We start from the raw sequence: 27,958 nt of genomic DNA, 5'->3' as shown, positions 1-27,958 counted from the left end.
TGATTTTTAAGAAAATTATCCAGCCCTAAAATTGTTATTTTTCGCCAACCCAATAACGGTCACATTGTCGGCTGATAATTGAAAAATTAGTGGAAAAAATCAAATTGGGCTAGAGAATGTGCTTAAAGTTACTTATTTTCACGGCGCTTTTCGCCCTAGTTAACTGCGAGGTTGTCATTGGCCAGGATGAACTGGTGGACGAGATCTCCGGCCTGTACACAATCGAAGGACGAGTTTCCCCTCCCGATTCCATTTTTCCACCGGCTCAAGGTGGACGAGGTGCTCCGGAGAACAAGGATATTCCCAAGTGGCAAACGGAGGTTACCCTATCCATCAATGACGGCGAGTTCAAGGGATTCGTCCGCGAGGATGGTCAATTCATGATTAGCGGAGTTCCCTCCGGAAGCTATATCCTGGATGTCCACCACCCAGATGTGTTCTATGAGCCGGTAAAAATAGAAATCCTGTTAAGATTCATCATTTAATCAAAAATCCACCCTATAGGTGCGCGTCGAGATCAATCCGAAGGGAAAGTTCCGAGCTCGCAAAGTGAACTTTGTCCAGCCGGCTCAAATTATGCAGGTGCCCTATCCACTGCGTGTGAAGCCCCTGATGCCTTTCAAGTATTTCCAGACCAGAGAGCAGTGGAAGGTAAATCTAACACTCAAGATTTTTAAATCGTGAATCTAACTTCTTGATTTGTTGTGACAGATTACCGACTTCCTGTTCAGCCCTATGGTGCTGATGATGGTCCTGCCCCTACTGCTCATGTTGGTCCTTCCCAAGATGATCAACGATCCTGAGACCAAGAAGGAGATCGACAATTTGCAGTTCCCTAAGGTAAGTCAGATTTATTTACCTTTAAAATTATAAAAACAATTTTGTGTTTCACAGATGGGCAACGACATGCCCGAAATCAGCGAAATGCTAACATCTCTGCTGACTGGCAAACAGCCCGAACCCAAGGAGAAAAAACCCGCTCCGGCCGCGAGGCAGACCAAGAAGCGCAAGGAACAGTAGATCGTGTTTAGCCTTAAGCCAAAAAAGAGCCATCGAGCTCAACTTAAGTCAGTTTGAGTAAATAGTACATTTTCATTATAAGCCACGGCTTCTTTATTTAAGAAACCCAACGGTTTGCGGTCGCTTCGGTCCAACGCGTTCCTGCTCCAGATTTAACATCTTAGTGAGCAAGTGATTTAGGTGTTCTCCAATGGACAGGCCCAATTGAAGACAGTTGCGCATTGTGTCCCGGTGCATGGCGCCGCCACCGGTCAAGTGGGTGCCCGAAAGGAATGCCTTTCCATTGCGCATTGACACTGACACAACCACGCTAACTGTGCTGCAGACTTCCTCCTCTGCCGATGGATCCACAAGGCAATAATCGCCGATCTTGCAAACAGTAACCAAAAGCGGGACAGTCTCAATCCCTATACGGGTGCAGTCGTACGGGTTGTCTGATATGATGAGGTCTGTGATGCCGGCATCCAACAATGTTGCCGTCACCCTAGGTAACTTGGTGTTAAACAATGCCGCCTTCGCGGCCAGGGAGACTGCGTCATGGAGATTTCCGCCGCACTCCAAAATCTAGAATGGTACATTATAAGACTAGAATATCAAGGCCGATTATTGCCATACCAAGATATCTATGTAGAGTTTCCAACACTGCTGACCTGGAATGAGGCACAAGGTGCGGTAGTCGAAGGCCAGTGGTGATTCGTAGGCGTTCTGCAAGGACAGCACTAGTTCTTGAGCCAAATCTGAACCTCCGCGTCCCTCAAACTCTGGCGTTGCATTAGCAGAGCTGAAATATTTTTATGTTTTTATATATTCGACCAAATATACATTCTTCATACCAATCCACAAAAAACTCCAGTTTGCCGAATTCCGGCGTTAACGGATTGGGAACATCAATCTCCGTTTTCACGCCCACCAAGATATCTGTGTTAGCCAGACGCAAGCGAGCAGAGCCACTAGCGTTACTTACCAGTCCGGTTTCGAGTTCCATGGGCCGGTAATCCCGTCGAGAACGTCCGTCGCAGCGAAAATCATCCTTCAAACAAATTATAAAGGTAAGCCGAAAATTTCAAACTAACTCACCTCTACACCGTGCAATATATAGGTTTTTTCAGCCTCACTCAGTGCAACATAAGCCATATTAATCCTAATTTCATAAACAAAACAAACTCAACATGTGCCGCGGCCGATGATTTTTGATACTACTACCAAATATCGATTGTAAATGCGAAAGCTGAAGCATTTTTAACCATTGTATACGTTTATCCAAGTTCCAAACCAGGGTTGCTATATACTCTTTTTATCGATAGCAACTAAATTTCCATTATCATAATCAATTTGGCTGTTATCGATGATATAGGCGATAGCTAGGTTGTTGTCCAGCACTAAAACTGGGCTGACTTGCAGCACTGTCGAAAACAAGCCAGTCATTTCGTGCGGCTTTTTAACAAACAGCAACTGTAAATTGAATTGTGACAAATTTAAGGATCAAGATGCTTCCCGACTTTGACTTTACCGATACTCCGGTCAGCACTGGCGTAAGTAAATCTAAATCCCTTCTTTTGCCCATCTATTAAGAGCCCCATTCTTTACAGACCACCATCATGGCCGTGGAGTTTGATGGCGGAGTGGTCATTGGAGCTGACTCCCGCACCAGTTCGGGCGCATATGTCGCCAACCGTGTTACTGACAAGCTGACCCGCATCACGGATAAGGTCTACTGCTGCCGCAGTGGTTCCGCCGCCGACACCCAGGCCATTGCCGACATTGTGGCATACTCTCTAAACTACCACGAGAACCAGACCAACAAAGATGCGCTGGTCTTTGAGGCAGCCTCTGAATTCCGAAACTACTGCTATAGCTACCGCGAGTCCTTACTCGCCGGTATAATCGTGGCTGGCTGGGATGCCCAACGTGGGGGCCAGGTGTACAGCATTCCATTGGGTGGCATGCTCACACGGGAATCGTGTACCATCGGCGGCTCCGGCTCCAGTTTTATCTATGGATTTGTAAGGGAGCACTACCGCCCCAACATGCAGAAGGAGGACTGCGTTTCATTCGTCAAGAAGGGTGGGTAGTCCATTTTTAATTAGCAGTACCTAAAATTTAAAAGTTCAGATGGTAGGGATGCTTAAAATTTATTTTGTTTTTTGTTTAAACAAATTATTCAAAAATTACAAAGTAGACAGATGTATAAAAAGTCCCCAAAAACTGATACCATTGCTCTTTCCACAGCTGTCCAACACGCCATTTACCACGACGGCAGCTCAGGAGGTGTGGTTCGCATCGGCATCATCACCAAGGATGGTATCGAACGCCGTATCTTCTACAACACAGAATCGGGCGCATCCGCTGTCTCTAGTACTCCCAGCTTTGTGTCCGCAGAATAAATAGTAGGCATACCCAAATAAGATCGATTAGAGGCAGAGTTACAAACTCGCTTCATGGTAATAAACTTGGTTTTTGTAATACGGATACTTGGTTAATGTGTATTTTGGCTCTTCAGGCGGTACAAAAGATAAGTCTCTAAGAGTTAAATGGCAATAAATAATCGAAAACCTTATCCTAAGATGCATAGTTATACAAATAGTGTTGTTCCTGGCACTGGTCCTTTCTCACAACCCAGATAACTACTGCGGCGGGTTCTAAGGTTCCCTCCAGGGAACCCATTCTGCCGCCTATCACATGACAGTCAATACAAAACTCCCTCGCTTAAACACTAATCCAGACCAGACCAGTTAACAGCGTTTTAAGAATGGAGTTTGGTCACCTCTTCGGCTGCGTCAACAGTCTGTGTCTCCATGGACTTGGTGGTAGAACGTCTTTGCCTGCGGTGGCGGTACAAGATCTCCGGGGTCCAAACCAAAACAACCAGCAGCAGAATCGCTCCCTGAACGTACAGACAGATCAAGTAGGAGTCAGCGAAATCCCGCACCCATCCCAGCACCTGGCCCACTGTGATTACAATCACTCCTTTAGACATCATGCTTAGTCCCAAACCGCCTGCCAGTTTTTCAGAACGACAATGCGCTGATATAGTGAGATTGTTGTTAATCACAGTGGCTGACTTCATTATACCCGTCAGCACAGACATTGTAATGATGATGGGTAGCTCTGGGTTCTCGGCTAGCACACAACGAGCGACAAAGAGTCCTGCGATGCCGATGAGGAATACAACGCGATAGGGTATTCTCAAATAATCGGTTATGATGGGTAAAAGAAGCCGGCACACGATATCGGCTCCTGCTACAACAGACATGCAGAAGGCCACCAGCTGGCTGTTCAGTTTCGCTGTCTGTGCAAGAAATCCAGGAAAGATCATCGTAAAGTTAATTGTGGCCGTGTAGACTAGGGCCATGCCCACTATGATGCTCCAGAAAACCAGATCCTTTAGCAGTTCCAGATCCATGGCCTGAACTAGACGTTCTCCCATTCGGCTACACAGAGTATTTGTCTTTGGTAGACTAGCGTCGTACTTGCTTTGGCTAGAAGGAACAATCACCACTTGGAGGGGACTAGATTGCCTTTTCTCGCCATCCGTTTCCGCCAGAAGCCGAATGTGTTTGCGATTGTTGTGCTTAGCAGGCGGATTTAGTGGTTTTAGGAAAGCAGCACCGAAAAGCTGGAAATTTAATAGCAATAAGTATTGGTTAAAGAATAGTCTATTCTAAACTTACTCCAAGTAGTGACAGAGAGGACATGGCTAGAACTGCATATCGAAAACCGTAGTTTTCCAATAGGTAACGCACTAAATGAGGTATAAGCACCTGGCCAAGACCAGCACCAGCTAGGGACACACCCACCGCCCTTCCTCGCTTGCTGGTAAAGTACGAGTTGATTGCCATGAATGTAGAGGGTGAGATGAGGCCCAATCCGAAGCCCACGAAAAAACTGTAGCCCACAATAAAGTGCCAGCTCTCAGTAGCAAATGCGCAAAGAGCTAAACCTAAGGAGACTAGGACACAGCCTGAGGCGGCCACATTTCTTGCCTTGAAGCTTTTGATGGCGGGTCCAATAAAGAGGCCTGAAAAGTTTAGAGCCAGGCTGTTTAAATTGGTGATCAAAGCCGCCGTAAAGGTGTCCTCCTGCAGCTTCTGGAGTTCCCCCACAAATAGTTGGCCGAATACAGACAGAATGGACTGATTGGTCATCTGTGAATAGGGTATAATACAAAAATATATTAATATGTGATTCCTATAAGTAGTAATCACCACATACATTGATCAAGGCCACGGCGGCCACAACAATCCATCCGTAGCCGCCATCGGGGACAACGCGACTTGTCTGTACCTCCATCTCCGTGCTCTTCGGACTTCTCAAAGAGATTAAGCTGGCTGGAAATAAGCGAGCAAAGATAAGTGAGCCGTTAGTACATTTGTTTTTGTTTATGGTTTCTAAAGTCAGGTGTCGACATGTGCGTCCCGATAAGCAAGTAGATTTGACTTACACATAGGAGACGATGTGAACGGCTCGTCTCAATGTTTTTTTCAAACTGCGTGGCCATTTCGTAAACAAATTAACAAATTAAGCCGAATTAGAGACTAAATTAAAATAAATTAATCCCAAAGTCGCAAAACTTTGTGACAGTATGACCTGAGTGTGAATGAAATAAAATGTTTCTCTCCAAAACTGCGCATTAATACAATTGTAAATCAAACTACCAATAGGATGTGAAACATTTGTATTTTGAATTGTTTTGACTATTTCATCTTTTACTCACAATGTTTAACAGCGATTTAAAGCGAATAAAAATAAATTTAAAAAAAAAATCTATAACCAAAACAACCAATTACGCTGTGGGCATTTAAACAAACGCATAACGGTCTCATTATCCGCGGTTGGTCTATCGATAGCCGCTAGTGATGGTACCAATCAGCTGTGAATCCATCAGCTTTTATTTCTAAAATAAAGCGCATTTTAAAGCATTTCGTGTATTTACAGGCGACATTATGCCTTGCTTTCTGTGCACCCAGTGCACGGATGGCGCAGACGGAAACATAGAATTCGCGTCGGAGGAGGCTGATTCATTGGGACTGCGTTGCATGATCGAGAAACATTTCTGGCTTCAGGTAAACAAACCACTGATATATTTTAATTTGGATTGTATTACCAAGAACTCCCCACAGATTCCTGGCTCATGCAGTGGATATGTGTGCGGTAGTTGCTGGGGTCAGCTGTTGCTCTTTCACAACTTTTACTTGAGTGTGGAGCAGGCCCACAAGACTCTGGAGCAAAAGGTTGTGGAGAATGCACCCTTCCCAGAAGTGGATACTTCCGCAATTGAAGGACACTTGGTAAAGAGCGAGCAAGTTGAGAGCGTTGCCGCTGCCGTAAAGCGTCGAAGAGGACGTCCCCGCAAGGCCGTTCCACAGAATGACAACGAGGAATTAAAGCATGTGCTGGAGCAAATTAACCTAAATGAAATAAAAATCGAGTACCCGGAGGCAGATTTAACAATTGCTGATGTGCTGGAGGATCAGGAAGAACATGATTTCCTCGAGGACGAATGTATCAGCGGAGACCAAGAGGTAGATGACAAGCAAAACAAAAAAGCCCAGCTCAAGATTAGAAAAAAAAAAACACGCGGCAGACCAAGGGGTCGTGGGCGTGTTCGACTGCCGGAACGACCAAAAAAAACCGGCCTTCCCAACATTAAAAAGTCACAAGAGTTTAACGAATATATCCGTGAACATTATAAGGTCCAGTGCCACATTTGTAGTTCGCCCATGGAAGGTTTCTCTGAGATGTTGATCCATGTAAGACAAGAACACAAGCAGCGCGGTTACTCTATGTGTTGTAATCGCAAGTTTTTTAAGCGTGGTATCCTTGTCGATCACTTGCGCCGCCATCAGGATCCTGAGTTCTTTAAGTGCTCCATATGTGCACGCGTAATGGGTCATCGCCGGAGTCTAGAACTACACATGCGGATGCACGAAATTAAGTCGCGAGGACGCCTCTACCGTTGCGAACACTGTTCTAAGAGCTTCTTCAGCTCCGTCGTCTGCGATCGCCACAAGCTGACGCACATTCCTCGGGAGCAGTGTCAAGTGAAGTGCACCCACTGCGAAAAGACGTGAGTGCCCAAAATATATTAAAGTCCCCAAATTTCTAAATTTATATTCTTCAGATTTCCAACTGAGTATACGATGCAGCAGCACGTGAAGTTGGTCCATTTGAATTTATATGCCAAGATCTGTGATGTCTGTGGAAAATCCATTAGAGGTCGCGCAGCTTTAGTCAGGCACATGGAAGAGCACACGGGAACGCCACAAGCTGCTATTAAGTGCCACTTGTGTGATTCTATGCTAACTACTAAGTACGGACTGGCCCGCCACATAAAAATGATGCACACTGCCGAAAACCTGCAGCCGATGCAGTGTGAGTTCTGCCTAAAGATCTCGCCGAGTCTGCAGGCGCACCAGCACCACATTAAGTACACCCACAATACGGCGCGTAGTCATCAATGTCCTATGTGCGAGAAGGCCTTCAAGCGACCGAACGAGCTGAGGGTAACCTTAGGAATATTAATAATATACTTTATCTGCTATTCATAACCCTCTTTGCAGGAACACATGACCACTCACACGGGTGAGGTTTTATACACATGTCCTCACTGCCCACAGACTTTTAATTCAAATGCCAACATGCATGCCCACCGAAAAAAGGTTCACCGCAAGGAGTGGGAGGAGATCCGCAACCAACGGATAAATCGTTCTCGGAAATCGGACACAATCATAGCCGCTAGCGTACGTAAAACCACTGAGACAAGACAGGACTGTCCTACTACAGTCCCGTTAGTAGAAGCAAAGGCGATAGATACACCCAATAGTCCTGGAGCAGAGTGCTAGCTCTAGGCGACCCTTTGACCCAATAAAAACCAAATGAGACACTGTATGGCAATTGTTGTGATCAGAAGGATGAGCCGGGTAAACAATTTGTAAGATCTTTAATTGAAAACCCTGCTTTAATGGGATAAACCAGCTAAAACCGGTTTGTCCATCTGCACCCTGATCATCGCGAACTGGTATAACGGACATCGGAGCCGGCGTTATCAGCGATTAAGGTCGAATCTGGTAATTTATATAGACGCATATAGCACATGGTTCAGTTTTAATACTCTTATTTTGACGACGATCAAGACACGATGCCAGGCTCAGGCAGACGGGCAAACTGGTTTGAGTCGGTTAGAAAAAGTGGATTTTTTCCTTATCAGTGAATTGGTATTATCATGCTCAGTTCAAAGGTACCATCAATCGACGTGTGTGTACATATTCTAGTCTTCTGAGAAGACTTCAATCTGTGCCATAGAAATGACGAGCAAATTCTGGTGGTTTGTTTTTCATTCTTTGGTAACATCTTATTTACCAATGGAATTTTTTGCACTCCACAAAATTCGTCGACAACCACTGCCCCTATCTCTAACCTTTTTTGTACCTTCCCTACGTTAATTGTGGTTCCTATGGTTTTAAGTGATTTCCAGTCTATTTTTTTCATATTTAAATGGGAAACTATTATATGTAATCTTGGAAAAACGAATCGCAGAGCTTAACGAAAACAACCCTTAATTATTCTCTAAATGATAATATTTTATAATCTTAATTCCTAATCAATCGTAATCTTAATAAATCAAAAGCTAGAATCTAATAATAATATTTAAAATCGTAATATTGATGTAATTAAGCGTCAAAATAGGTAACCGTTTATTTTGCAATAACTTGGTGGAAATTATTTTAACTTCTAGAGAAATATATGTTATACTCTTTGTATTTCGCAAGGTTTTATTGCACATGTTCTTAATCTTCTAAATTAAGAAAGAATCAAGATTGACACTTACTTGTCGTAATTAGGTATTTTAAATATTTGAAGAGTCACTGGAGCCAAATCTGTTTACTTTTCAAGATTTTGTTTGTTTAATTTCACACTATCACTGTGCCGGTTTGGCTCTTCTAGATTTGATGCTTATCGCGCGACGAGCAAATATTGTTTAAACAGTATGCCAGTCCAAGCAGCCTTTATATTCGTGAATGGGATCTCAAAAACAATGCAAAATCGGCTATTTCCTGTTTATATGGCGGGATTTTATTTCGCAACGTAGTTTGGCGCCAAGGAATCGATGACTATCGATTACAGATTTATTAAATTACTACATTTTTGTTAATAATTTGCAGGTAATTTTACTGCAGCCAATTGTAAGCTTCAAATTACAATACTAATGACCATATATATTTTTCTTGAACATTATTCAAGCAGCAGTTGCTACACTCAATAGTTTGTTTGAAATACATGTAATAATAGGGGTGAAGAGTACGCTTGGTTATAATATAATGTTTTTTTCCATAAATAAATTGTAATCCTTTAATCAATTATGATGGAAATTCGGGATTTCTCCTAGAATAAGGTGTTTGCCAACAAACCAAACCCTTTAAGCAGTATACGACTACGCCTATGTCTGCACCCACCTCGCTCAGCTGTTGCAGTTGTCTCTTTCACCAGCACAAACGTGAACGTGTCAACTCAACGCATTTGTTTTCCTTTGCGTTTTCCTTAATTTTGACCATATTTCATACAAAATGGTGGACGACAGCACTCGGAAAACTCTGAGCAACATTCCCTTGCTGCAGACTCGCGCTGGGCCACGTGAAAAGGATGTCTGGGTGCAGAGACTTAAGGAGGAGTACCAGGCGTTGATTAAGGTATCCCAAATACAGATAAACCAGTGGTCCCTACAGATATCAGTAGCCCTTTTTTATTTGCAGTATGTTGAGAATAACAAACAGTCCGGCAGCGATTGGTTCCGACTAGAATCTAACAAGGAGGGCACCAAGTGGTTCGGAAAGTGCTGGTACATGCACAACCTGTTAAAATACGAATTCGACGTGGAGTTCGACATTCCAGTGACGTACCCAACAACTGCGCCGGAAATCGCCCTTCCGGAGCTTGATGGCAAGACAGCGAAGATGTACCGTGGTGGCAAGATTTGCCTGACGGATCATTTTAAACCCCTGTGGGCACGCAATGTTCCTAAGTTTGGAATTGCCCATGCTATGGCTCTAGGTGTAAGTATTCTCCATTTAATAATCAAGTTTAAAAATGTCTCAATGAATTATCTTTTTTAACAGCTTGCTCCTTGGCTGGCTGTGGAGATTCCGGACCTCATCGAGAAGGGTATCATCACATACAAGGAAAAGTAACTAACCTAATTATATGGAATTACTGGCAACAAAAAAATGAACAAAGTTTGATATGAAAGTTATTTATCTTTGCGTTTATTAGTCAAAAGTCAAATTGGAAAAGATCATTCAGCGTTCCTCCATCGTCGCGTATCCTAAGTTCCTAAGTGGTAAGAATTTCATTTGGTTGATTCAGTTTGATCAGTGAGCTTGCTCCTTATTTCTTCAGTTCATGTGGTTATGGTTGTTGCGTTGCGAGGACTGGCGCCATGTATCGGACCAGATTGAGCTGGGCGAGGTGAATGGATCGTACTGCGTAGGCAGGCTTTCACCGGGAACGGCAGGCCCAATTCCAGATGCCGCTCCCGCCGAGGCCGAAACTTGTGCAAGGTTATTGTGCGTCTGCCGTGCGTTCTGCTCCAGGCCTGGTGGAGGACGAATAACACCCATGCTAGATGTTGTGTCCGGCCAAGAAGAGTATCCCAAAGGTGACCAGTTAGTGGACCAGTTGCTTGGGTCCATAGCCCCCATATACGAAAGCTTTTCCTGCTGCCTTGGCTGAATCTCCAGTTGCTGGGACTGTTGAAGAACTATCTGCTGCTGCAAGACCAAGTCGCTTCGCTGCTCCCACTGATTCTCATCGCGTTCCCTATGCTCGTAGTTAACTGTTTGTGGAGGGGAATATTAGGAATTTAACTTTAAATTTCTAGTGTTACATACCATCTACTGGAGTCATTCTGTTGGCAAACAACGAACTGCTGTCCGTAGCTGAAAGCGGTTTCCAAGGCGATGGCAACGTTGGTGGCGTGGAGTTCTTGCGGCTGTCCCCAATTGGACCGAGGTCACTCGAAGTCGATCCATGACTCCAACCGAAGCCATGGTCCGATGGTGCAAATTGCGTTGCCTGCAGTGCAAATGGTGAGGTCACCATATCCCTGAAGGACACCCCACTGCTTGTCTCCCAAGTACTTATGCTCTTGAGAGCATCTGGCGATGCTGGTGGCGATGCGCTGTTTGTTGTAAGCCCAAAGTTTAGCTTTTGGCGCTGCTTCCGTTCTGGTTTTTTGTATCCCACTCCCGTCCCTGAACCGTTTGTCATCTTTTGGTCCTTGCGGCGCTCTCTTTCCCGCTCTCTTCCTGGAGTCTTACCAATTTTCTTGACCGACCCGTTCTGTTCCTTAAGCACGCGTGCTTCAGGAGTCTTATTGGGCTTGGGGGATATGTTCTCCTGCTGTGGGGGACTCGATTTGGCCGAGGGTTTTTCAAGTTGTTCTACAATAGGAGTTCCGGATTCCGGCTTTGGTTTAGGTAGCCCAAGGGGCACTACAGTCGGTTTTGCTTTTTTCTGGGGTCGAACTTGAACTGAACTGACAGCCTGGGGCGATGGAGTAGACGGTTTTTTTACGGGTTTTGCTTCTGGTAGAGGCGCGGCAGCTGGTGGTAAAACTGGAGTGTTTACTACTGTCTTTGGTTTTGATTTTTGAAGGTGCTTACTTAGCGCATTCATGTCCATGCTCCATGGTGACCAGGAGGACTTTGACTTTGACTTAGTTGTTGAGTTAACTACACTTCGTTTGCGTAGTTCTTTAAGTTGGCCATTTCTGGCCTTTTGTTGTTGCTGCATAGCCTCCGCCTTAGCTGCTGTTTCTTCCGCCTGCAGTTTCACTATATTCCGTAGATTAAAAGTGGGTTGCAAGGGTCCTTTGTTCCTGGCCGCATCATATGCACTTTGTTGAGCCATAATCGCTTTCGCATCAAAAACTGCCGCTACCAAAACAAGTCCAAAACTGACCATCAGCACTAAAAGAGCGGCGTTTTTTAAGGAGGACTCCCACGCAGGCCTTACCAGAAGAGAGGCGCATAGTTCCACACTTTCCGCAGGCATTTGTGCAAGGAGAAGATAGCTTATGTCGTAAGTGAGGTTCGTTAACAACGTCAGGGAGCGTTTTACCCTCGAAGAAGTAAAGTCCGCGCTGAAAGCTATTTCCACTTTTTTGGTTTCGTTTTCGCCAAGATCGAATCCTTCGCAGTCCATCACTTTGAAGCCAAAATCCTCACATGGCAATGAGCCAATTAGGAAGCCTTCGATCCTCATGGGAATTACACCAGAATTTCGAGCCGTAAAGCTACGAGTTGCTACCACTGCTCCGTTCCCAGACTTACAGCCCAGAAATTGGTCGGTAGCCATTTCAAACAGTAAGGGCGATGCTGATCCCGGTCGACGATTTCCAAACCGGAACTGCGACTGTACCGCACGGGCCTGCAGCCAAACTGCCTCATATAGTGTAAGATTGCTTCTCACGTGCAGCAGGGTACAGTACTTCTCTGGCAGCTGAGCGCTGAAGGTGATGGGGATATTTAGACTAGCACCTCCTGGAAGCAAAATGGGATCTCCAGCATCTGGCAGGGAAAAAACTTCCTTGTCGGTGAGATAGCAACTCGTAGAGCTCACGTCAATAACCTCGTGTGGAAGGGATAATTGTGTGCGACGTGCAAAAGCCGGATCCGAAAGGAAGTAATCGATCAGAAGCGGGTTTTGGGATGGATTTGTCAGCGTGATCCACTGGCGCTGCACTTGGCCAACTTCTATAGCCGGCGTTGGTGGAATTGGTTGAAACTGCACCAGCTTTGGCCACTCAATGGTTATGGAAAAGTCCAGCTCCAAAGGCGGTAATTCCCCGCTATGTAGCGTTAAAGACATGGATGACAGTTGGCGCCGCAATTGCCTAAAGAGTTCAGTGCGTTGTCTCAACTCCACTCCATCATAGAGGAGATTATTGTTGATTACGCCACCGTTTCCATCGCCTCCACCTGGAACATTGGGAAAGATGGCTAGATTATCCGTGGACTCCTTGATGTAGCACTGATTCCGACACACAGCTGCCGGCTCGAAATAAATGCGCCCAACCTTCGTCAGAGTTTGGGGGGCAATCGTAGTGCCCTTGGCGTTAAAGTCTTTGAAACGCAGGCCTACCGAAAGGGCAAAGGATATGCCTTTGACGTGCACAGGATGTGTGAAACTCGATCGTATGCTTAGCACTGCGGTGCACATTTTACCGGGAAAACAGTTTTTAAAGTTAAGCTGCTCCTGTTCAATCTCCAAGTGGCCAACAGAGGCCTCAAACTTGACGCGCACGCGAATTACCTCGTGCGGTGTCCACACCTTAAGGGTTCCAGACGTGGCATCCGCTTCGTACGTTTGTATGGCCACCTTAAATACGGCGATTTCGCCGGCACGAAGTTCTGTGCATAAATGCCAACCCTTAGTCTCGTTATCGACATTCACAAGATCTCTGCTTCCCGTGGCCCGACATCCCAAAAAGGTGCTCTGAGAGTAAACTGTTTTTGGGTGCTTGAAAAACCAATTAGTGATCTTTACGGGCACCGGGTTATCGTTGCGTAAAATCACGAAGCCGTCGCGCGACATCTCAGCAAATGGCACAGTGCCTAGATCTAGCTCCAGGTTATTTGATTTTTCCTCCAGCGGTTCCTGGCGAAAATTAAGCACAAATGGCTGCGTGGACACATGTAGGCGTCCACTGCATGAGACCAACGGAAGCTTAAAGACAGTGACGTTCGTTTCGATCTTCAAAAAGGAATTGAACGGCACCTGGTCGTTTAGTAGGTTCAGATGAAGCAGTTCCACGGATTCGCCTGGCTGAAGCTGTATTCTGGTATCGCCCAATAAGGTTACTTCTAAAATGGATTCGTCAACGGGCTCGGTGAGGCTTACGTTGAACAGAAGGAGAGGCATGGCGAAGTTGTTCCGCACCACTAGGGATCGCTTCATCTCCAGCGGTGCACCCTCTCCGCCTTCTGGTGAGGTGGTTACAAACTTTGTGACGTTTCCATCAAAAATAAGCCCTCCGTGGAAGATCTCTGCTCTCACCAGCACTGTGAATGACTCATCTGTCTCAGGACTGGAACTAGACTGGTTACTTTTGATCACCAGTAGATCATTTATGATTTCGCTGCCTTCAAGCATTCTAGGATCCAACACGATACTCGTGTTGTTGGCGTCAAATGAAAGACCCGGAATCGGACGAAGGTAGGTGCCGAAGAGTAGGCGGCTATCATCGTTCCGAACATCCAACTTGAACTGCAGGGCATCAGGGACATTTGAAGTGGCCACACGGCCGAAGTCCGCCAGCGGATTGCGGGCGTACGGAAAATGCCGTGGCAAGATTTCGAACTCGACTGGAATAACTAGGACATTCTCCAGGCCAAGATCCATTTCCTGCTCGGCGATCTTGATCCGTATGTATGCGCTGTGGTTGCCAGCGGTGCGGCCGTGGAAAGAGATCCTTATGACCGGCTTCAAAGTGTGTGGCGGAATCTCCCACAGATTTTGTGGACCTTCCGAACCACCGGTAGGCAGTTCCAACTGGAATTCGCCACCGCTGCTGTATATCTGAGGGAAAGAGTGATAATGATTTCTGGAACTACAAGTTTTTAAACCAGCTAACCTCGAGTATCTGCAACGGCCGTTCGTGCGGATTGTACATATGTATCTCCGGCGTAAGCGTCGCATTCATGGGCGCCTTGATACCCACCAACGGCTTTAGGCGGTACGGACACTCGCTGCCCTCACCTTGTACTGCCAATTCGGCCTGGCCGAAAGAGGTATGGATGAGCAAGTCGGCGGCAATGGCGCCCAGTTGCCGTGGCAGAAATACCACGCTGAAAGTGGTATTACCCTGTGGCGGCACCTCCCTAGTGCCCAGAAAGCTGCTGTAGAACGCCGGGCTTGGCCCTGCCACCGCATTCAGCTGGAGCGTTCGATTGGCGTGCTGATTGAACAGCGTTACCGTTTGAGAACGCGCCTGGCCGACGGACCACGTTCCAAAGTCTAGGCGGGACGGCACGAGCCGAAGGTCGCGCAGCAGTTCGCCCAAGTCTTGGACTGGTGGCTCCTGGAGCCCTAGAAAACCCTCTTGCAGAACCTTTTCGCCGCTGGCGCCCAGGGTAAGCAGGAAGATCAGAATGAGCAGGAAGGGTTCTGCGAATAGCCGCTGGAGCGGCCCCAGCTGGGTTTGTGTGGGCATGGCGTGTGTTTCTATGTATGTGTTTGGGCGGCTGTTCGCTGCTCCTGCTGGCCCACTTTCTGTCCAGCTGCTAATTTCGATCGAGGTTTCCTTGGCGATGCGCTTTATTTATATTATCCAATATCGCTGGCCAAAAATTATTATCGCTTTTCGGTGTGACCGTCGAGTAACAGATAAAACAAACCATCCGGCTCAAGATAATACTGAGTAACTGTTTATTTTTAAATACCACAAAAATACCATTAGATCAAATAAGTCTAGATCAAGAAGCATCAGGTGGGAGTGCAGTAATAGTTATTTGATTATTTATTATATGTTTTCAGAACGGATATGTTAAAAGTATTTTTTTTTAAACTACTAGAAATCTCAATGTTGCTATCATACTGTAACTGTTTGGTTACATAGATCGATGAACTTTAGGAAGAAAATATATTATTTTTGATGTTAATAAACCAAATCGTTTACCCATTAATCATTACAAAGTCTTATATGAATTGCCAGCTATAAGAAAGTATATTACACGTAGCATATTCTTTTATTCAAAGTTCTTATTCTCTCTGCATTGCTTAAGTACTGTATATGAACTTCCCAAATATTAATATTGCTGTATACCACCATGCCTTTTATGATTGCGCCGAAAAGTATGCTGTTGAAGCTTTATTTACAACACATATCGACATGTATCCAGGAGAAAACAGTGAAACAGTTATCGAGTTTCGACCATCGCGCATTTTACCATCTCTAGGTTTATAAGAAACGACAAACCAAAAGAAAGTTGCAGTTTAGTTTACGTGTTAAAATTAATCGCAGGTCGTGAAGCTGATTTAATTAAAGTGAGTGTCCCCGACTTAGGTAGTCCTCCGTGGCTATATCCGTCGTGTGAATTTAAAAAAAGAAGAGTTGGGGCAGCAGAAAACATGACCAGAAGAGATTTCGCACAGATCGCTCCGCTTGCTATACAAACACACGCATACATATCAACACATTTTCGCAGTCTTGCAGAATTATTAATGCGAAAATCTGCAAACGTTTTTCAATAAATAGTGGAGAAGACTGATGGCTATTTGACCCACGAACAGTGATGCAACAACCTTATTGATTTTGCCCACTTTCACCGCTTACAACATTCGAGCAGCGCCAGTTTTCGGTTTCGGTTTTAGTTTTTAGTTTCACCAGCACACCAGCCAATTTCCATACGCATCAGAAAGGCGTGAACTTCGTTTCCAGATGTAAATTAGATCGAGTGTGTAGGTACTTGCAAAGTCATCAGCCCCCTTAAAATGTGCTCTTTTTTGTGAATTAGATTCCAAGTTTTTTCCGTTTTGCGAGCACTATACGTAGCCTTAGCTCTATAGGTATTTTGGAGAAAGTTGAGCCCTCAGTTAATGTGACCCACTGACTAACTGGGCTTGGGTTTCGTTGCAATGATATGATGATAACCGGTTCCAACAAAATAAGTTCCCCCCACTTAATGGTCCAGGGTAAGATAGAGATCCCGTTGTAGCCCTAATCTCTGGGTAACTGGAAGAGAGCGAAAGCTATGCATATCACCCGAAATTCTAAAAACCCGAAGCCGAAGCTAAAGCCGAGGCAGCGCCACGAAATCGAAATCAGAATACGCCTGTTGCTGGCTCATTTTCATGGCTGGTGCTGTCGCATATTCGATTTCAGTTTACTCCCAGACCCGACGACGTGCAGGTTGACTAATTGCTTGGTTCCCCAAAGCTAAGGCCCAGCACGCACACTTAGAAACGAACTCAAAACCTATTGCACCTGCACACAGTCGCGCTCTAATCAATTCTAAGTAAATAAAATCAAAGTTTGAAAGTACAGGCAAAGTCAAACGGTACGCGCGAACACAAGACCTCCTTTATTCGTCTTTGAAGAATGCTATAAAAATCTATATTCCTTCAATCTTTTATAATTGCAGCTCCATCATGTCGGCGAAAGCAATCACGGAGGCCTCCGGCAAGGACATCCTGAACCGTCATCTCAACACCCACGGCGCAGGCGCGGCCACCTGCCGTTTTGCCACAGTGAACTCTACGACAGATTGGTCCAAGCTCGCAGTCGACCAGCCCTGGCTGCTGACCACGGTGAGTGCCAGTTAAAAATAGCTACGCAACTCGCCGATTGCGAATCAGCCGATATGCAAAAACAACAATTGGGCCAGCGACAACAAACGCTTGGCGGGATTGTCATTGAACTTGACCTCGTGGTGGACGCTCTACCACGCCGCCGGCGGATGACTAAGCGCGACTCTTGATAAGAGCTATTTGGGCGCCAGTCGTGCGAGTTATTCGTCGGAATCTGCGGCGTAGACAGACGGACGCAGGCTAAGTCGAACAGCTCACCCGATGGTGCACTCTAGTTTTTCTTTTATCAGACAGCCGGTCTCCCAGTCGCAGGTCGCGTGGCATGGCGTGGTCTTGGCCCGATTGGTTATCCGCTAGTGGATCAGGCTCACCTCATTTGTGAACACGATAAGCGTGCGTGGAGATTGGGATTCTCGATCACGCACCTATCTCTGATTGACCTTCCGATCGATAGTGGAAAATTTGACTGTAGCCATGTACTTATCTAGAGGGTGACGGTTTATTGTTGAGGTTGAGTGGGCAATTCGGGAAAGCTAATATGTCATGTTTTTGCAGAAAAACCTCTATCACTGAAATCCAAGTATTCAAAATCTTATCGTTAAAATATTTGTTGATTTTGGCGCGTTTTAATTTATTGGTCTTATCTTGCAGTTTTGCGAAGTGAAATGTTTTTTTTTTATAAATCCAACTAGCTACAGTGGCTAGAAGAAGATAGTATACCATGGAAACCAAAGATGTTGAAATCTTATCTTTGAATTATTTGTTGATTATAGAGGGAGCGTCCCAATTGTTTACCCAACCTAAAGGGGAATTTGTTAGGTGGAAATCCAATAAGTGGGAAATTGTTAAAATCCCATTGGAGTATTGGGGTTTTACTTTTTTGGGGAATAAACCAATATTATGATCAAAAAATTATAATCTTATCTCAGACTTTGGGTTCACTATCACTTAAGAAAAAAGTATTTCATATTTTAAAAATACTTCGATTCTTATCTTAAATGTGTGAACTAAATGTCAGGGCAAATTCTTTTCGTTAAAAGCTGCCAAATAATAATAATAACTTAGTGATTGTATTTTCTAAAGAATCCCCATTGTTTACCTCTCTGAAGAGCGATGGGTAAACACTCACTTCTAGTCTTAATTCACAATAAAAAGCAAACAATAACAATGCACGGTAGTATATTTAAGGTATATACGCTTTAATTCAGATGTTTTTTTCTTTTATTATTGACATACAAAAATTAATTTACTCTCATTTGTATAATTAAATTATACTATTTTAATGTTTGCTCTTGGAAAAACCGGAAATTTTAGGAGTTTTTTTATTTTATAAATTAAAACTTTAAAGGTACAAATTTATAATTTATTAAATAAGTTAAAAAAACTTCGCTGAAGAGATCTTTTTCGGCTATAATTACACTACAAAGATCGCCTGGCAACTCGAATGACATTTTGTACTCGGACTGTTTGCTCAATTTACACTCGTACGATCTTCTAATAAGCATATGAGATGTGTTTTTGTGTGGGCACAAGTACAAGTTCGGGTAAGGGTACGAGCGCTGGCATTGTCATTGCCAATGACGCGGGAACGACCCCTGGTGTTATCGGCTGATCTTGCTGACAGATGCTGATCGTTGGAACCGGCTTTTTGCTGACGCCCAGCTCAGAAGGCTTTAGTTCAACGATTTGTCGCTTATACTATTATATGTATATTTAAAAAACATTTAATTAGCACTGTCCTTTCCTTTGTTGCAGCCTCTGGTGGTCAAGCCCGATCAACTCATCAAGCGCCGTGGAAAGCTTGGATTGATTGGTGTTAAGAAGAACTTCGAGCAGGTGAAGCAGTGGATTGGTGAACGTCTCAACAAGGACCAGAAGATAGGAAATGCCGTCGGCAAGCTGCGGAACTTTATCATTGAGCCTTTCGTGCCGCATACTGATGTGAGTTATCAATGGTTTCTTTGTAAAAATATATATGTAATTTTAATATGTAATATATTAGGCTGAGGAGATGTATGTGTGCATTTACTCACATCGCGCAGCTGACACCATCCTGTTTTACCACCAAGGTGGCGTGGATATTGGTGATGTGGATTCTAAGGCCGTGAAATTAGATGTCCCTGTGAATTCAGCTCTGTCGCTAGCTGATGTCAAGAGCAAACTTTTAAAGGAAGTCAAGGACGCTAGCACCAAGGATCGCATTGCCAAGTTTATTAGCGCTTTGTACACGACTTATGTTGACCTATACTTCACATATCTCGAGATCAACCCTCTGGTGGTGACAGCCGACAATCTGTACATCTTGGATTTAGCGGCCAAGCTGGACTCGACCGCTGACTTTATATGTCGTCCCAAGTGGGGTGAAATTGACTACCCACCTCCATTCGGACGTGATGCCTACCCCGAGGAGGCGTACATCGCCGATCTAGACGCCAAGAGCGGAGCTTCGCTCAAGCTGACCATCCTTAATCGTAACGGACGCATATGGACAATGGTTGCTGGCGGTGGTGCCAGTGTCATATACTCGGACACCATTTGCGATTTGGGTGGAGCCTCTGAGCTGGCCAACTATGGAGAATACAGTGGAGCTCCTTCGGAGCAGCAGACTTACGAGTACGCCAAGACGATTCTCAACCTAATGACCTCCTCGCCAAAGCATCCAGATGGCAAGGTGCTGATTACAGGAGGTGGCATTGCCAACTTTACCAATGTGGCGTCGACCTTCCAAGGTGAGACAAAGTTTTCTTATCTTATCAACAATCAATCTAAAATTTATTGTCTGTACAGGTATCATCACCGCCCTGCGCGAATTCCAGCCAAAGCTGGTGGAGCACAATGTATCTATCTTTGTTCGACGCGCTGGGCCCAACTATCAGGAGGGTCTCCGGAGGATGCGCGACTTTGGCAGCACCCTGGGTATCCCACTCCACGTCTTTGGACCCGAGACCCACATGACCGCTATTTGTGGAATGGCACTGGGCAAGCGGCCCATTCCCCAAGTGGCCAGCGTTGAGTTCTCGACGGCCAACTTCCTGCTGCCCGGTGGACAGCAGGCCCAAGCGGATCTCAAGTCAGCCAGCGATGCCACCGAGGCTTTGACCTCCGGTTCCGGTAAGTAGTGTAGAATGGATTGTGATGTAGATGGGTGTTTTATGAGTTTATTTATGGATAACCAGGGATCTCACTAATCCATTTAAGTTGTAATTTAGTTAAATGTTTGTATCCCCGCTAAGGATTGCAACGCATCGACCGACCTCACTTATCTGATCTTTCTCTTTTCTCTCTCTGTATTTTGTATGTTTGCATTGCTCGCCCTCGACTACAATGACAACGAATCTTGTCGCCACACTCACCAAAAAACAAAAATATATATATCCACATAATCCTTCACCAAATTATTAACTAATCGAAATCAAATACCAATTTGAAATGCTCGTTTGGCCAACCGATCTGCACCCGAACTGATCCCTCATAACCCCGTGTTCGTGTAATGTTTATGTTTGTGTTTCGTACTGGTTTGTCAATCTTCTACACGTCCTGATCTCGCTCTCTGCTCCTCCATCATCATACAATCGATTCCCGACATCGATCTCGTCTCTCGACTCGTTCCATTTGGGATAGCCCTGAGCCCGACCGCAGCTAAACCGATTAAACTACCACCTATCTCAGCAGATGAGGGCGACAGCGCAAGCATCGCCGGTGCTCAGCGTAATGGATCGAGCGTGAACCGAAAGTTCTTTTCCAACACCACCAAAGCGATTGTATGGGGCATGCAGCAGCGGGCAGTGCAGTCGATGCTCGACTTTGACTTCATCTGCAGGTAAATCATAGTTTTGTCCAAATAGTGGAAGGAATAAATCCTGTAAAATACTTATCTTTTCATTTTTTAGACGCGACGAGCCTTCTGTGGTGGCAATGGTATACCCCTTCACCGGCGATCACAAGCAGAAGTACTACTGGGGACACAAGGAAATCCTCATTCCCGTCTACAAGAAAATGTCCGATGCCATCCATAAGCACAAGGATGTCGACGTTATGGTCAACTTCGCTTCCATGCGCAGCGCTTACGAGTCTACGCTTGAGGTGCTTGACTTTCCCCAAATCCGGACCGTAGCTATTATCGCCGAGGGAATTCCTGAGAACATGACCCGTAAGCTGATCATTGAAGCGGACAAGAAAGGAGTTGCCATCATTGGACCTGCTACCGTTGGAGGTGTAAAGCCCGGTTGCTTCAAGATTGGCAACACTGGCGGTATGCTGGACAACATCCTGCACTCGAAATTGTACCGTCCAGGCAGTGTGGCGTATGTTTCCCGTTCCGGAGGAATGTCTAACGAACTGAATAACATAATTTCTAAGGCAACCGACGGCGTTATCGAGGGCATTGCCATTGGAGGCGATCGCTATCCAGGCTCCACTTTTATGGACCATATTCTGCGGTATCAAGCTGATCCAGAGACCAAGCTGATCGTTCTGCTTGGAGAAGTTGGTGGCACCGAAGAGTACGAAGTGTGCGCCGCTCTAAAGGACGGGCGCATTACCAAGCCGCTGGTGGCATGGTGTATTGGAACCTGCGCTAGTATGTTTACTTCCGAAGTGCAGTTTGGCCATGCCGGATCCTGCGCGAATTCCGATCGTGAGACAGCTACAGCTAAGAACAAGGGTCTGCGGGATGCCGGCGCCTACGTTCCAGATTCGTTCGATACATTGGGCGAGCTCATCCATCACGTATATAGCGAGCTGGTGAAGACTGGTCGTGTGGTGCCCAAGGAGGAGGTGCCGCCGCCAACCGTACCTATGGATTACTCTTGGGCTCGTGAGCTGGGTCTTATCCGCAAGCCTGCTTCCTTCATGACGTCAATCTGCGACGAGCGAGGCCAAGAGCTGATCTATGCTGGAATGCCAATCAGCGAAGTGCTCAGCAAGGATGTCGGTATTGGCGGTGTCATCTCGCTGCTGTGGTTCCAGCGTTGCCTGCCTTCCTACGTGTGCAAGTTCTTCGAGATGTGTCTGATGGTCACTGCCGATCATGGACCCGCCGTTTCGGGAGCTCACAACACCATTGTGTGTGCTCGTGCTGGCAAGGACCTGGTGTCTTCAGTCGTCAGCGGTCTGCTAACTATCGTAAGATAACCTGATTAGCTTAAACATTCCTGTCCGCAACTTTATATGAAATTTCCTTACAGGGCGATCGATTTGGAGGTGCTCTGGATGGGTCGGCCCGACAGTTCTCTGAGGCGTACGATACCAACCTGCACCCCATGGAGTTCGTGAATAAGATGCGCAAGGAGGGCAAACTTATCTTGGGTATTGGCCACCGAGTAAAGTCCATTAACAACCCAGATGTGCGAGTAAAAATCATTAAGGAATTCGTGCTGGAGAATTTCCCAGCGTGTCCCCTTCTTAAATACGCCCTGGAGGTAGAAAAGATCACTACTAACAAGAAACCGAATCTTATCCTCAATGTTGATGGCGTGATAGCCACCGCATTCGTGGACATGCTGCGCAACAGCGGCTCATTTACCAGGTGAGCAGATGACTCTGGAGGTGACATAAAAATCCAAAAACTTACACACTCCATTTTAATTTCAGTGAGGAAGCGCAAGAGTACATCAATGTTGGCGCCATCAACTCTCTATTCGTTCTGGGTCGCAGCATAGGATTTATTGGTCACTACATGGATCAGAAACGTCTCAAACAGGGCCTGTACCGTCACCCGTGGGACGACATCTCATACGTCATTCCCGAGCAGTACAACTAAGGCGTGCAGAACGAGTCGCGTCGATGTTATATATTTACGTATATACAGCATATATATTATTCGGAAGTTGTTGTAGTTAAGCACAGATGTATGATGTTAGGCAAGGAGGTCACCGCTCCACTGGTTGGAAGGATCCATCCCGGTCTATCCGCGCATGTGCCTCTCCCCAGTTCCCTTCCCCTCTCACTTAACCTGCATTTAAAGTTCTTAAGTTACCATCATTGCCCTCGTTGTTTTTGTAAGCGGTGCGTGTCTCAGAGCCCGTAGGGGTTTTGGAATCTAGACCTAGTGAAATCTAGTGCTCTGAGTCGCACAACACAACAGTACCCAAAACATAACACTATTTGATACTTTTATACTTTAGTTTGGATGCTCACATTTGTCTAGCCAACAAGAGAATAAATTGTTGCAAAAGCTTAATTTTATTTTTACCGCTCTTTTACTGCTTATTATTTGAATCCCACACTCCTTTCGCCAGCATCTCAAAGAGAAACGGACACTGCACTAGTTCCTGCTGCACTGAAGCACATTTATTTATAAACAATAACACGAATATATTTACAATGCACCAAAAATTGGCGGCAACCTTGAGGAAATCCATTTTCCTCGCGGAGCCAGTCATCTTCGAAAATTCACCGTAATTAAATCGCACAAATGCTTTGACTAACTAAATCCGTGAATTGTCTTTTGTCTCGGTCAGTTTAATTTGCTGAATATCTAACAATACGGAAACGCACACACAACTAAGCATAGAATCTCATTAAAACCAGGAATTCCTCAACCGCTAGAGCACTTCGAGAGGTGGCTCCTATCTCATGCGTCGCATCTTGCGCTCCATCTTCTTCTGCTTTTTCTCGTCAACTTCAGGATTATCGTCCTGGCTGTTGCGCTGCGACAGCCATGGCTGGATGACAGTGCCCCAGAGCATCCAACCAGCACGAATGGGCGCCAGAAGCAGCACTAGCCAGAAGTAGTTGGAGATGAGGGCCAGCAGCAAAGTACCGGATGTGAGGATGATAAGATCCTTTACGTTTCTGCAAGGGAAATCACATAAGCAAATATGTTGTAGGCTTCATTGGTTACACTTACTCCGCTATGCCTCCCTCCATATTTAAATCGTTGCCGGAGTCAACTAGGGCACCGCTCTCAGAGTACTTTGCCTTCGACATGAAGGCCATAAACTGGTACGAACTGCCTAGGATCAGCAATGCCAAGATGTGCATAAACTAACGAAGGAGGAAAACAAGATTATTATATTATTATTAAATGGAACTCATAACGACTTACTACTGAGGTTTTGGTGACTTCAAAGACCAGGAAGCTTAGAAGCAGGGCGGGTGCAGCGCATCCAATAGCCATGTTCCGGTAGAAAGCCAGTGTCGTCTTGTTTTCCTCTACGATTTGCTTGGCGCCTTTCGTACCCTGTTTGCCCTTCTGTTGGGGCTGCAAATAGGGAAAGTATTTTATGTAATCCTCGAGAGCTATGTCATCCTGCTGGTTACACTTACAGCCATGGTTAATTTGTTAGTTGTGTGTCAGGTATTTTGAAAAATAAAATCGTGCCACTTTTTACGTGGCGAAAATACAACAATAAAAGTGTTGAAACAACAGTGTTGAAAAACGACGTCTCTTTTATGAGCATAGGCGTACGATTATCACTGGCTACTCATATTTAAATCGTGAATAAGAAATCATTTTATTTTTAGTACTTCTATTTTGGAATTCTTTCAGTCTTACCTAAAAAGCTATTTTATTTAATAATGTAGTTGAATTAATTTGTTTGACCCCTACCAATCATTCAACCGGCGACCATGTCTGCCGCTCTTTTAAAAAGAAGGCCTTGCCATTCACATGAAATCGAAGGAACAGCTGATGGCTCCCCAGCAAAACATTTGACCTTTGGATTTTGGATCTAGCTTAAATTTGAATCTGCTCCACAACTAGCTAAACGGTCACAACATGAGTATGGATCGGCTAGTGCAGTTGAACAACCAGGCTGGCGGTCGGGACAAAATCGCCCGCCTTATCCAATATGCCTCGCGAGCGATGTGGGACTCTTTAGAGTCCGCCAATTCCAGCCCATCGCTTGTGGACAACTTCAAGACGATCGAATACATTCTGAGCACCTTTCGGAAGTGTGGGTATCCGTGTACACCTCCTTAATGACAAGCTAATCTCTTTTAATTCCAGTGCTCCGATTTGGCAAATGCGTCGATGTGTTCTACGGCACCCTAAAGACAATTCACTATCCGGATCTCACCATCCGGGTGACGCTCACATTGAGCAAACTGTCACAATCACTGTTTCTCTTCGCCGATCATTTTCTCTGGCTGGCCAGGACGGGACTGACGGCAGTGAACGCCAAGCGTTGGTCCAGCATCGCCAACAAATACTGGCTCTTTTCAATCATCATGAACCTGTGCAGAGATTTCTACGAGATCATGAGGGTACTTGACCTTCATAGATCTGGCTGTAAAGCCGGAATTTCGCACTGCCGCATCCCCACGAGCATTAACTCTCCAGAGGATTTAAAACGCCTTGCACTACAATCATACGTTCTGATGCAGGGACATAAGGATATACTGGTAGACACGGTGAAGAACTTATGCGACTTCTTCATTCCGCTGACGGCATTGGGCTACACAAGTCTCACTCCTCGTACAATAGGACTACTAGGAGCGATTTCATCACTAGCTGGACTCTGGGCTTTATTAGAGCCTAAGGCCAAGTTAACGCCTGCATAACACCTGATACTGGAAACCTTGTAGATAGGAGCCCGTATTTCCTTGTATCTATTTTAATTGTTGTATTGTAAATGTATTTGTATTCGGATTAAGTTGAAAGATAAACGAACAATTTTATGAAACGCCACCTTACTTATCCTCCCACTGGCAGCGGCTCGTGGCGAATGGCTAGCAGCTGACGCCACCTCCCCCATCGCGAATGCCATATTTCTCTACGATTGTGTTTTGTGTTCCGTGTTTCCCTTTTATCAAACGCCTTTTGGCTAATGGTACGCAGTCCGGTCGCGTTATCAGGAAATTGACGAGTCCGATGCGTCACCTGTGCGTGTTCTGCATCCGGACACCATGAACTACTCGTACTCAGCTCTCTCTCCCAGTGGAAGCGGTGGATTCGGTGGCGTTGACCAGCACAACCGATGTTGTGGGAACAAGGCTTGGTGCGTTAAGGATATCTGCGGGATTGTCTGTGTGGTCATGACATGGCTGCTCATCCTGTTTGCCGAGTTCGTGGTCATGCGGCTAATCCTTCTGCCTAGTAACTATACGGTCTTTAGCACCATCAACATGATCGTATTCCAGGCTCTTGCCTTCCTCGCCTTTGCCTCCCACATACGCACAATGCTCTCGGATCCGGTAAGTGGGTTACGGCTAGTGATGATGGAGTTTTCACCTAGGTCGTTGTACTTTCATTTCATTTCGGTTTATCTATGTAGGTAGCAAAAATGCCAAATGAGCATGAGTTTTAAAAATATGTGCCCTATTATTCTAACCGCAGTATAATAATTCTATGTTATAATATTTAAAGTATTCTAATATTATTTTTACTTCACATAATATGTGTGTATGTGTGAATTCCATTATTATTATGTTGAACATAAATAAATTAAAGAGACAATATTTTATATTTTATTTTATTTTATTTTATTTTTATAATATTTAGCCAAGTTACTGAATAATAATAAATCTGATTCTCCTATATATATTTCAGGGCGCTGTACCACGAGGGAACGCCACTAAGGAGATGATCGAGCAGATGGGCTACCGTGAGGGTCAGATGTTTTACAAATGCCCTAAGTGTTGTAGCATAAAGCCAGAGCGGGCCCATCACTGCTCCGTTTGTCAGCGGTGCATCCGAAAGATGGACCACCACTGTCCGTGGGTCAATAATTGTGTGGGCGAGAACAACCAGAAGTACTTTGTGCTCTTTACCGTAAGTGCATAACTCATAGCATATTAGTCTCGCAGTTAATTGCTCTTTCCTTCCTTTCCCCTTTTGATCCGTAGTTCTATATAGCTTCGATCTCCGTGCACACGCTCTTTCTGGTGCTCACCCAGTTCGCGGAGTGCGTAAAAAACGACTGGCGCACCTGTTCGCCGTATTCTCCGCCGGCTACTATATTCCTGCTGCTCTTTCTCACCTTCGAGGGCCTTATGTTCGGCATATTCACCATTATCATGCTGGCCACTCAGCTTTCGGCTATCCTCAACGATCAGACGGTGGGTGTTTCGCTGACTCTCTGCATTGGATTATCCGGATAATATTCTCCCATCTCTCTTACCAATAGGGCATTGAGCAATTAAAGAAAGAGGAGGCCCGGTGGGCCAAGAAATCTCGCCTCAAGAGCATCCAGTCGGTGTTCGGACGTTTCTCACTAGCCTGGTTTTCGCCATTCACGGAACCCTCGTGTCGCACAAGATTTAACTCGCACTTCTACTCGGTCTGAGGGAAGCATTTGGAATTCGGATTAGCTTAATCGAACAATACTAACAAACTAACGTACAAGGTAACAAGTTGCCGCCACTTGTTGCACCGCTGAGTGCAATTTTGTATTTTGCAATTGCTATTTTTCGATCAATTGTCAACTATATTTACTATAAATTGTATGTATGTGTGTTTAGGCCTAAGCCAAAGGATTAAATATTCATTGCCTTAGCCAGGTTGAGATATGTACTTACCTGAGAGCCCTACAAAATGTGTTGTGTATATTTTTTATTTACCATCGGAAGAGAGTCGTCGAACCAGAAGACATGCGCGGCATCTCTGATCATCTTCAGGAGAGTTCGCTTGTTCTCGGAGCAGCCAAAATTATCCGACATTCAACATGGACAGACGACGCTGCTGCTGCTG

At 45.3% G+C, this 27,958-nt stretch overlaps 11 protein-coding genes across 16 annotated transcripts; 7 read left to right on the top strand and 4 right to left on the bottom strand.

The window, feature by feature from the left end:
* Positions 1-57: 57 nt before the first annotated feature.
* LOC108113369 (ER membrane protein complex subunit 7 homolog) lies at positions 58-1,101 on the top strand. The gene is made up of 4 exons (XM_017223936.1): positions 58-449; positions 505-651; positions 712-840; positions 895-1,101. The coding sequence occupies exons 1-4, from the start codon at positions 117-119 to the stop codon at positions 1,018-1,020; spliced, it is 735 nt and encodes a 244-aa protein (XP_017079425.1). The 5' UTR covers positions 58-116; the 3' UTR covers positions 1,021-1,101.
* On the bottom strand, positions 1,086-2,216 carry LOC108113368 (exosome complex exonuclease RRP42). Its single transcript, XM_017223935.2, has 4 exons — positions 2,098-2,216; positions 1,854-2,050; positions 1,636-1,801; positions 1,086-1,584 (listed from the first exon to the last, which is right to left on the bottom strand). Exons 1-4 carry the CDS (start codon positions 2,152-2,154, stop codon positions 1,114-1,116), a joined length of 891 nt encoding a protein of 296 aa, XP_017079424.1. The 5' UTR covers positions 2,155-2,216; the 3' UTR covers positions 1,086-1,113.
* Positions 2,217-2,388: 172 nt separating this feature from the next.
* Positions 2,389-3,489, top strand: LOC108112788 (proteasome subunit beta type-6). The gene is made up of 3 exons (XM_017223069.1): positions 2,389-2,552; positions 2,610-3,084; positions 3,250-3,489. Exons 1-3 carry the CDS (start codon positions 2,508-2,510, stop codon positions 3,402-3,404), a joined length of 675 nt encoding a protein of 224 aa, XP_017078558.1. The 5' UTR covers positions 2,389-2,507; the 3' UTR covers positions 3,405-3,489.
* LOC108112787 (monocarboxylate transporter 13) lies at positions 3,486-9,013 on the bottom strand. Of its 2 annotated transcripts, none has more exons than XM_017223068.2 (4): positions 8,849-9,013; positions 5,233-5,348; positions 4,692-5,165; positions 3,486-4,636 (listed from the first exon to the last, which is right to left on the bottom strand). In XM_017223068.2, the coding sequence occupies exons 2-4, from the start codon at positions 5,308-5,310 to the stop codon at positions 3,764-3,766; spliced, it is 1,425 nt and encodes a 474-aa protein (XP_017078557.1). In that variant the 5' UTR covers positions 5,311-5,348; positions 8,849-9,013; the 3' UTR covers positions 3,486-3,763. The 2 variants fall into 2 exon arrangements, with proteins under 2 accessions (XP_017078557.1, XP_017078556.1); XM_017223067.2 differs by lacking the exon at positions 8,849-9,013 and adding an exon at positions 5,462-5,622.
* LOC108112786 (transcription factor grauzone) lies at positions 5,764-7,908 on the top strand. Its single transcript, XM_017223065.2, has 4 exons — positions 5,764-6,083; positions 6,141-7,087; positions 7,142-7,523; positions 7,581-7,908. Exons 1-4 carry the CDS (start codon positions 5,964-5,966, stop codon positions 7,860-7,862), a joined length of 1,731 nt encoding a protein of 576 aa, XP_017078554.2. The 5' UTR covers positions 5,764-5,963; the 3' UTR covers positions 7,863-7,908.
* Positions 9,014-9,482: 469 nt separating the features above from the next.
* LOC108112789 (ubiquitin-fold modifier-conjugating enzyme 1) lies at positions 9,483-10,267 on the top strand. Its single transcript, XM_017223070.2, has 3 exons — positions 9,483-9,707; positions 9,771-10,070; positions 10,134-10,267. The coding sequence occupies exons 1-3, from the start codon at positions 9,585-9,587 to the stop codon at positions 10,203-10,205; spliced, it is 495 nt and encodes a 164-aa protein (XP_017078559.1). The 5' UTR covers positions 9,483-9,584; the 3' UTR covers positions 10,206-10,267.
* LOC108112785 (transmembrane protein 131 homolog) lies at positions 10,259-15,400 on the bottom strand. 2 transcript variants are annotated; one of them, XM_017223064.1, is made up of 4 exons: positions 14,651-15,400; positions 11,679-14,595; positions 10,905-11,618; positions 10,259-10,849 (listed from the first exon to the last, which is right to left on the bottom strand). In XM_017223064.1, the coding sequence occupies exons 1-4, from the start codon at positions 15,227-15,229 to the stop codon at positions 10,410-10,412; spliced, it is 4,650 nt and encodes a 1,549-aa protein (XP_017078553.1). In that variant the 5' UTR covers positions 15,230-15,400; the 3' UTR covers positions 10,259-10,409. The 2 variants fall into 2 exon arrangements, with proteins under 2 accessions (XP_017078553.1, XP_017078552.1); XM_017223063.1 differs by having other exon boundaries at positions 10,905-14,595.
* A 557-nt stretch (positions 15,401-15,957) lies between these two features.
* LOC108112827 (ATP-citrate synthase) lies at positions 15,958-23,506 on the top strand. Of its 4 annotated transcripts, none has more exons than XM_017223134.1 (9): positions 15,958-16,062; positions 17,160-17,325; positions 19,081-19,266; positions 19,328-20,054; positions 20,113-20,436; positions 20,998-21,145; positions 21,216-22,449; positions 22,512-22,852; positions 22,918-23,506. In XM_017223134.1, the coding sequence occupies exons 2-9, from the start codon at positions 17,167-17,169 to the stop codon at positions 23,084-23,086; spliced, it is 3,288 nt and encodes a 1,095-aa protein (XP_017078623.1). In that variant the 5' UTR covers positions 15,958-16,062; positions 17,160-17,166; the 3' UTR covers positions 23,087-23,506. The 4 variants fall into 4 exon arrangements, with proteins under 4 accessions (XP_017078623.1, XP_017078622.1, XP_017078620.1 ...); XM_017223133.1 differs by having other exon boundaries at positions 20,995-21,145; XM_017223131.1 differs by having other exon boundaries at positions 20,947-21,145.
* An 88-nt stretch (positions 23,507-23,594) lies between these two features.
* On the bottom strand, positions 23,595-24,699 carry LOC108112831 (transmembrane protein 208). The gene is made up of 4 exons (XM_017223137.2): positions 24,595-24,699; positions 24,374-24,529; positions 24,176-24,312; positions 23,595-24,120 (listed from the first exon to the last, which is right to left on the bottom strand). The coding sequence occupies exons 1-4, from the start codon at positions 24,598-24,600 to the stop codon at positions 23,895-23,897; spliced, it is 525 nt and encodes a 174-aa protein (XP_017078626.1). The 5' UTR covers positions 24,601-24,699; the 3' UTR covers positions 23,595-23,894.
* Positions 24,700-24,940: 241 nt separating this feature from the next.
* On the top strand, positions 24,941-25,952 carry LOC108112830 (peroxisomal membrane protein 11B). Its single transcript, XM_017223136.2, has 2 exons — positions 24,941-25,223; positions 25,277-25,952. Exons 1-2 carry the CDS (start codon positions 25,046-25,048, stop codon positions 25,828-25,830), a joined length of 732 nt encoding a protein of 243 aa, XP_017078625.1. The 5' UTR covers positions 24,941-25,045; the 3' UTR covers positions 25,831-25,952.
* A 62-nt stretch (positions 25,953-26,014) lies between these two features.
* On the top strand, positions 26,015-27,803 carry LOC108112828 (palmitoyltransferase ZDHHC3). Its single transcript, XM_017223135.1, has 4 exons — positions 26,015-26,463; positions 26,819-27,040; positions 27,115-27,327; positions 27,396-27,803. The coding sequence occupies exons 1-4, from the start codon at positions 26,176-26,178 to the stop codon at positions 27,552-27,554; spliced, it is 882 nt and encodes a 293-aa protein (XP_017078624.1). The 5' UTR covers positions 26,015-26,175; the 3' UTR covers positions 27,555-27,803.
* Positions 27,804-27,958: the final 155 nt, after the last annotated feature.

The sequence above is a fragment of the Drosophila eugracilis genome, unplaced genomic scaffold, assembly GCF_018153835.1.
Source record: "Drosophila eugracilis isolate 14026-0451.02 unplaced genomic scaffold, ASM1815383v1 contig_90, whole genome shotgun sequence".
Classification (NCBI taxonomy): domain Eukaryota; kingdom Metazoa; phylum Arthropoda; class Insecta; order Diptera; family Drosophilidae; genus Drosophila; species Drosophila eugracilis.
Note: the sequence above shows the minus strand (reverse complement) of the source record. Positions and strands in the feature narration are given on the sequence as shown.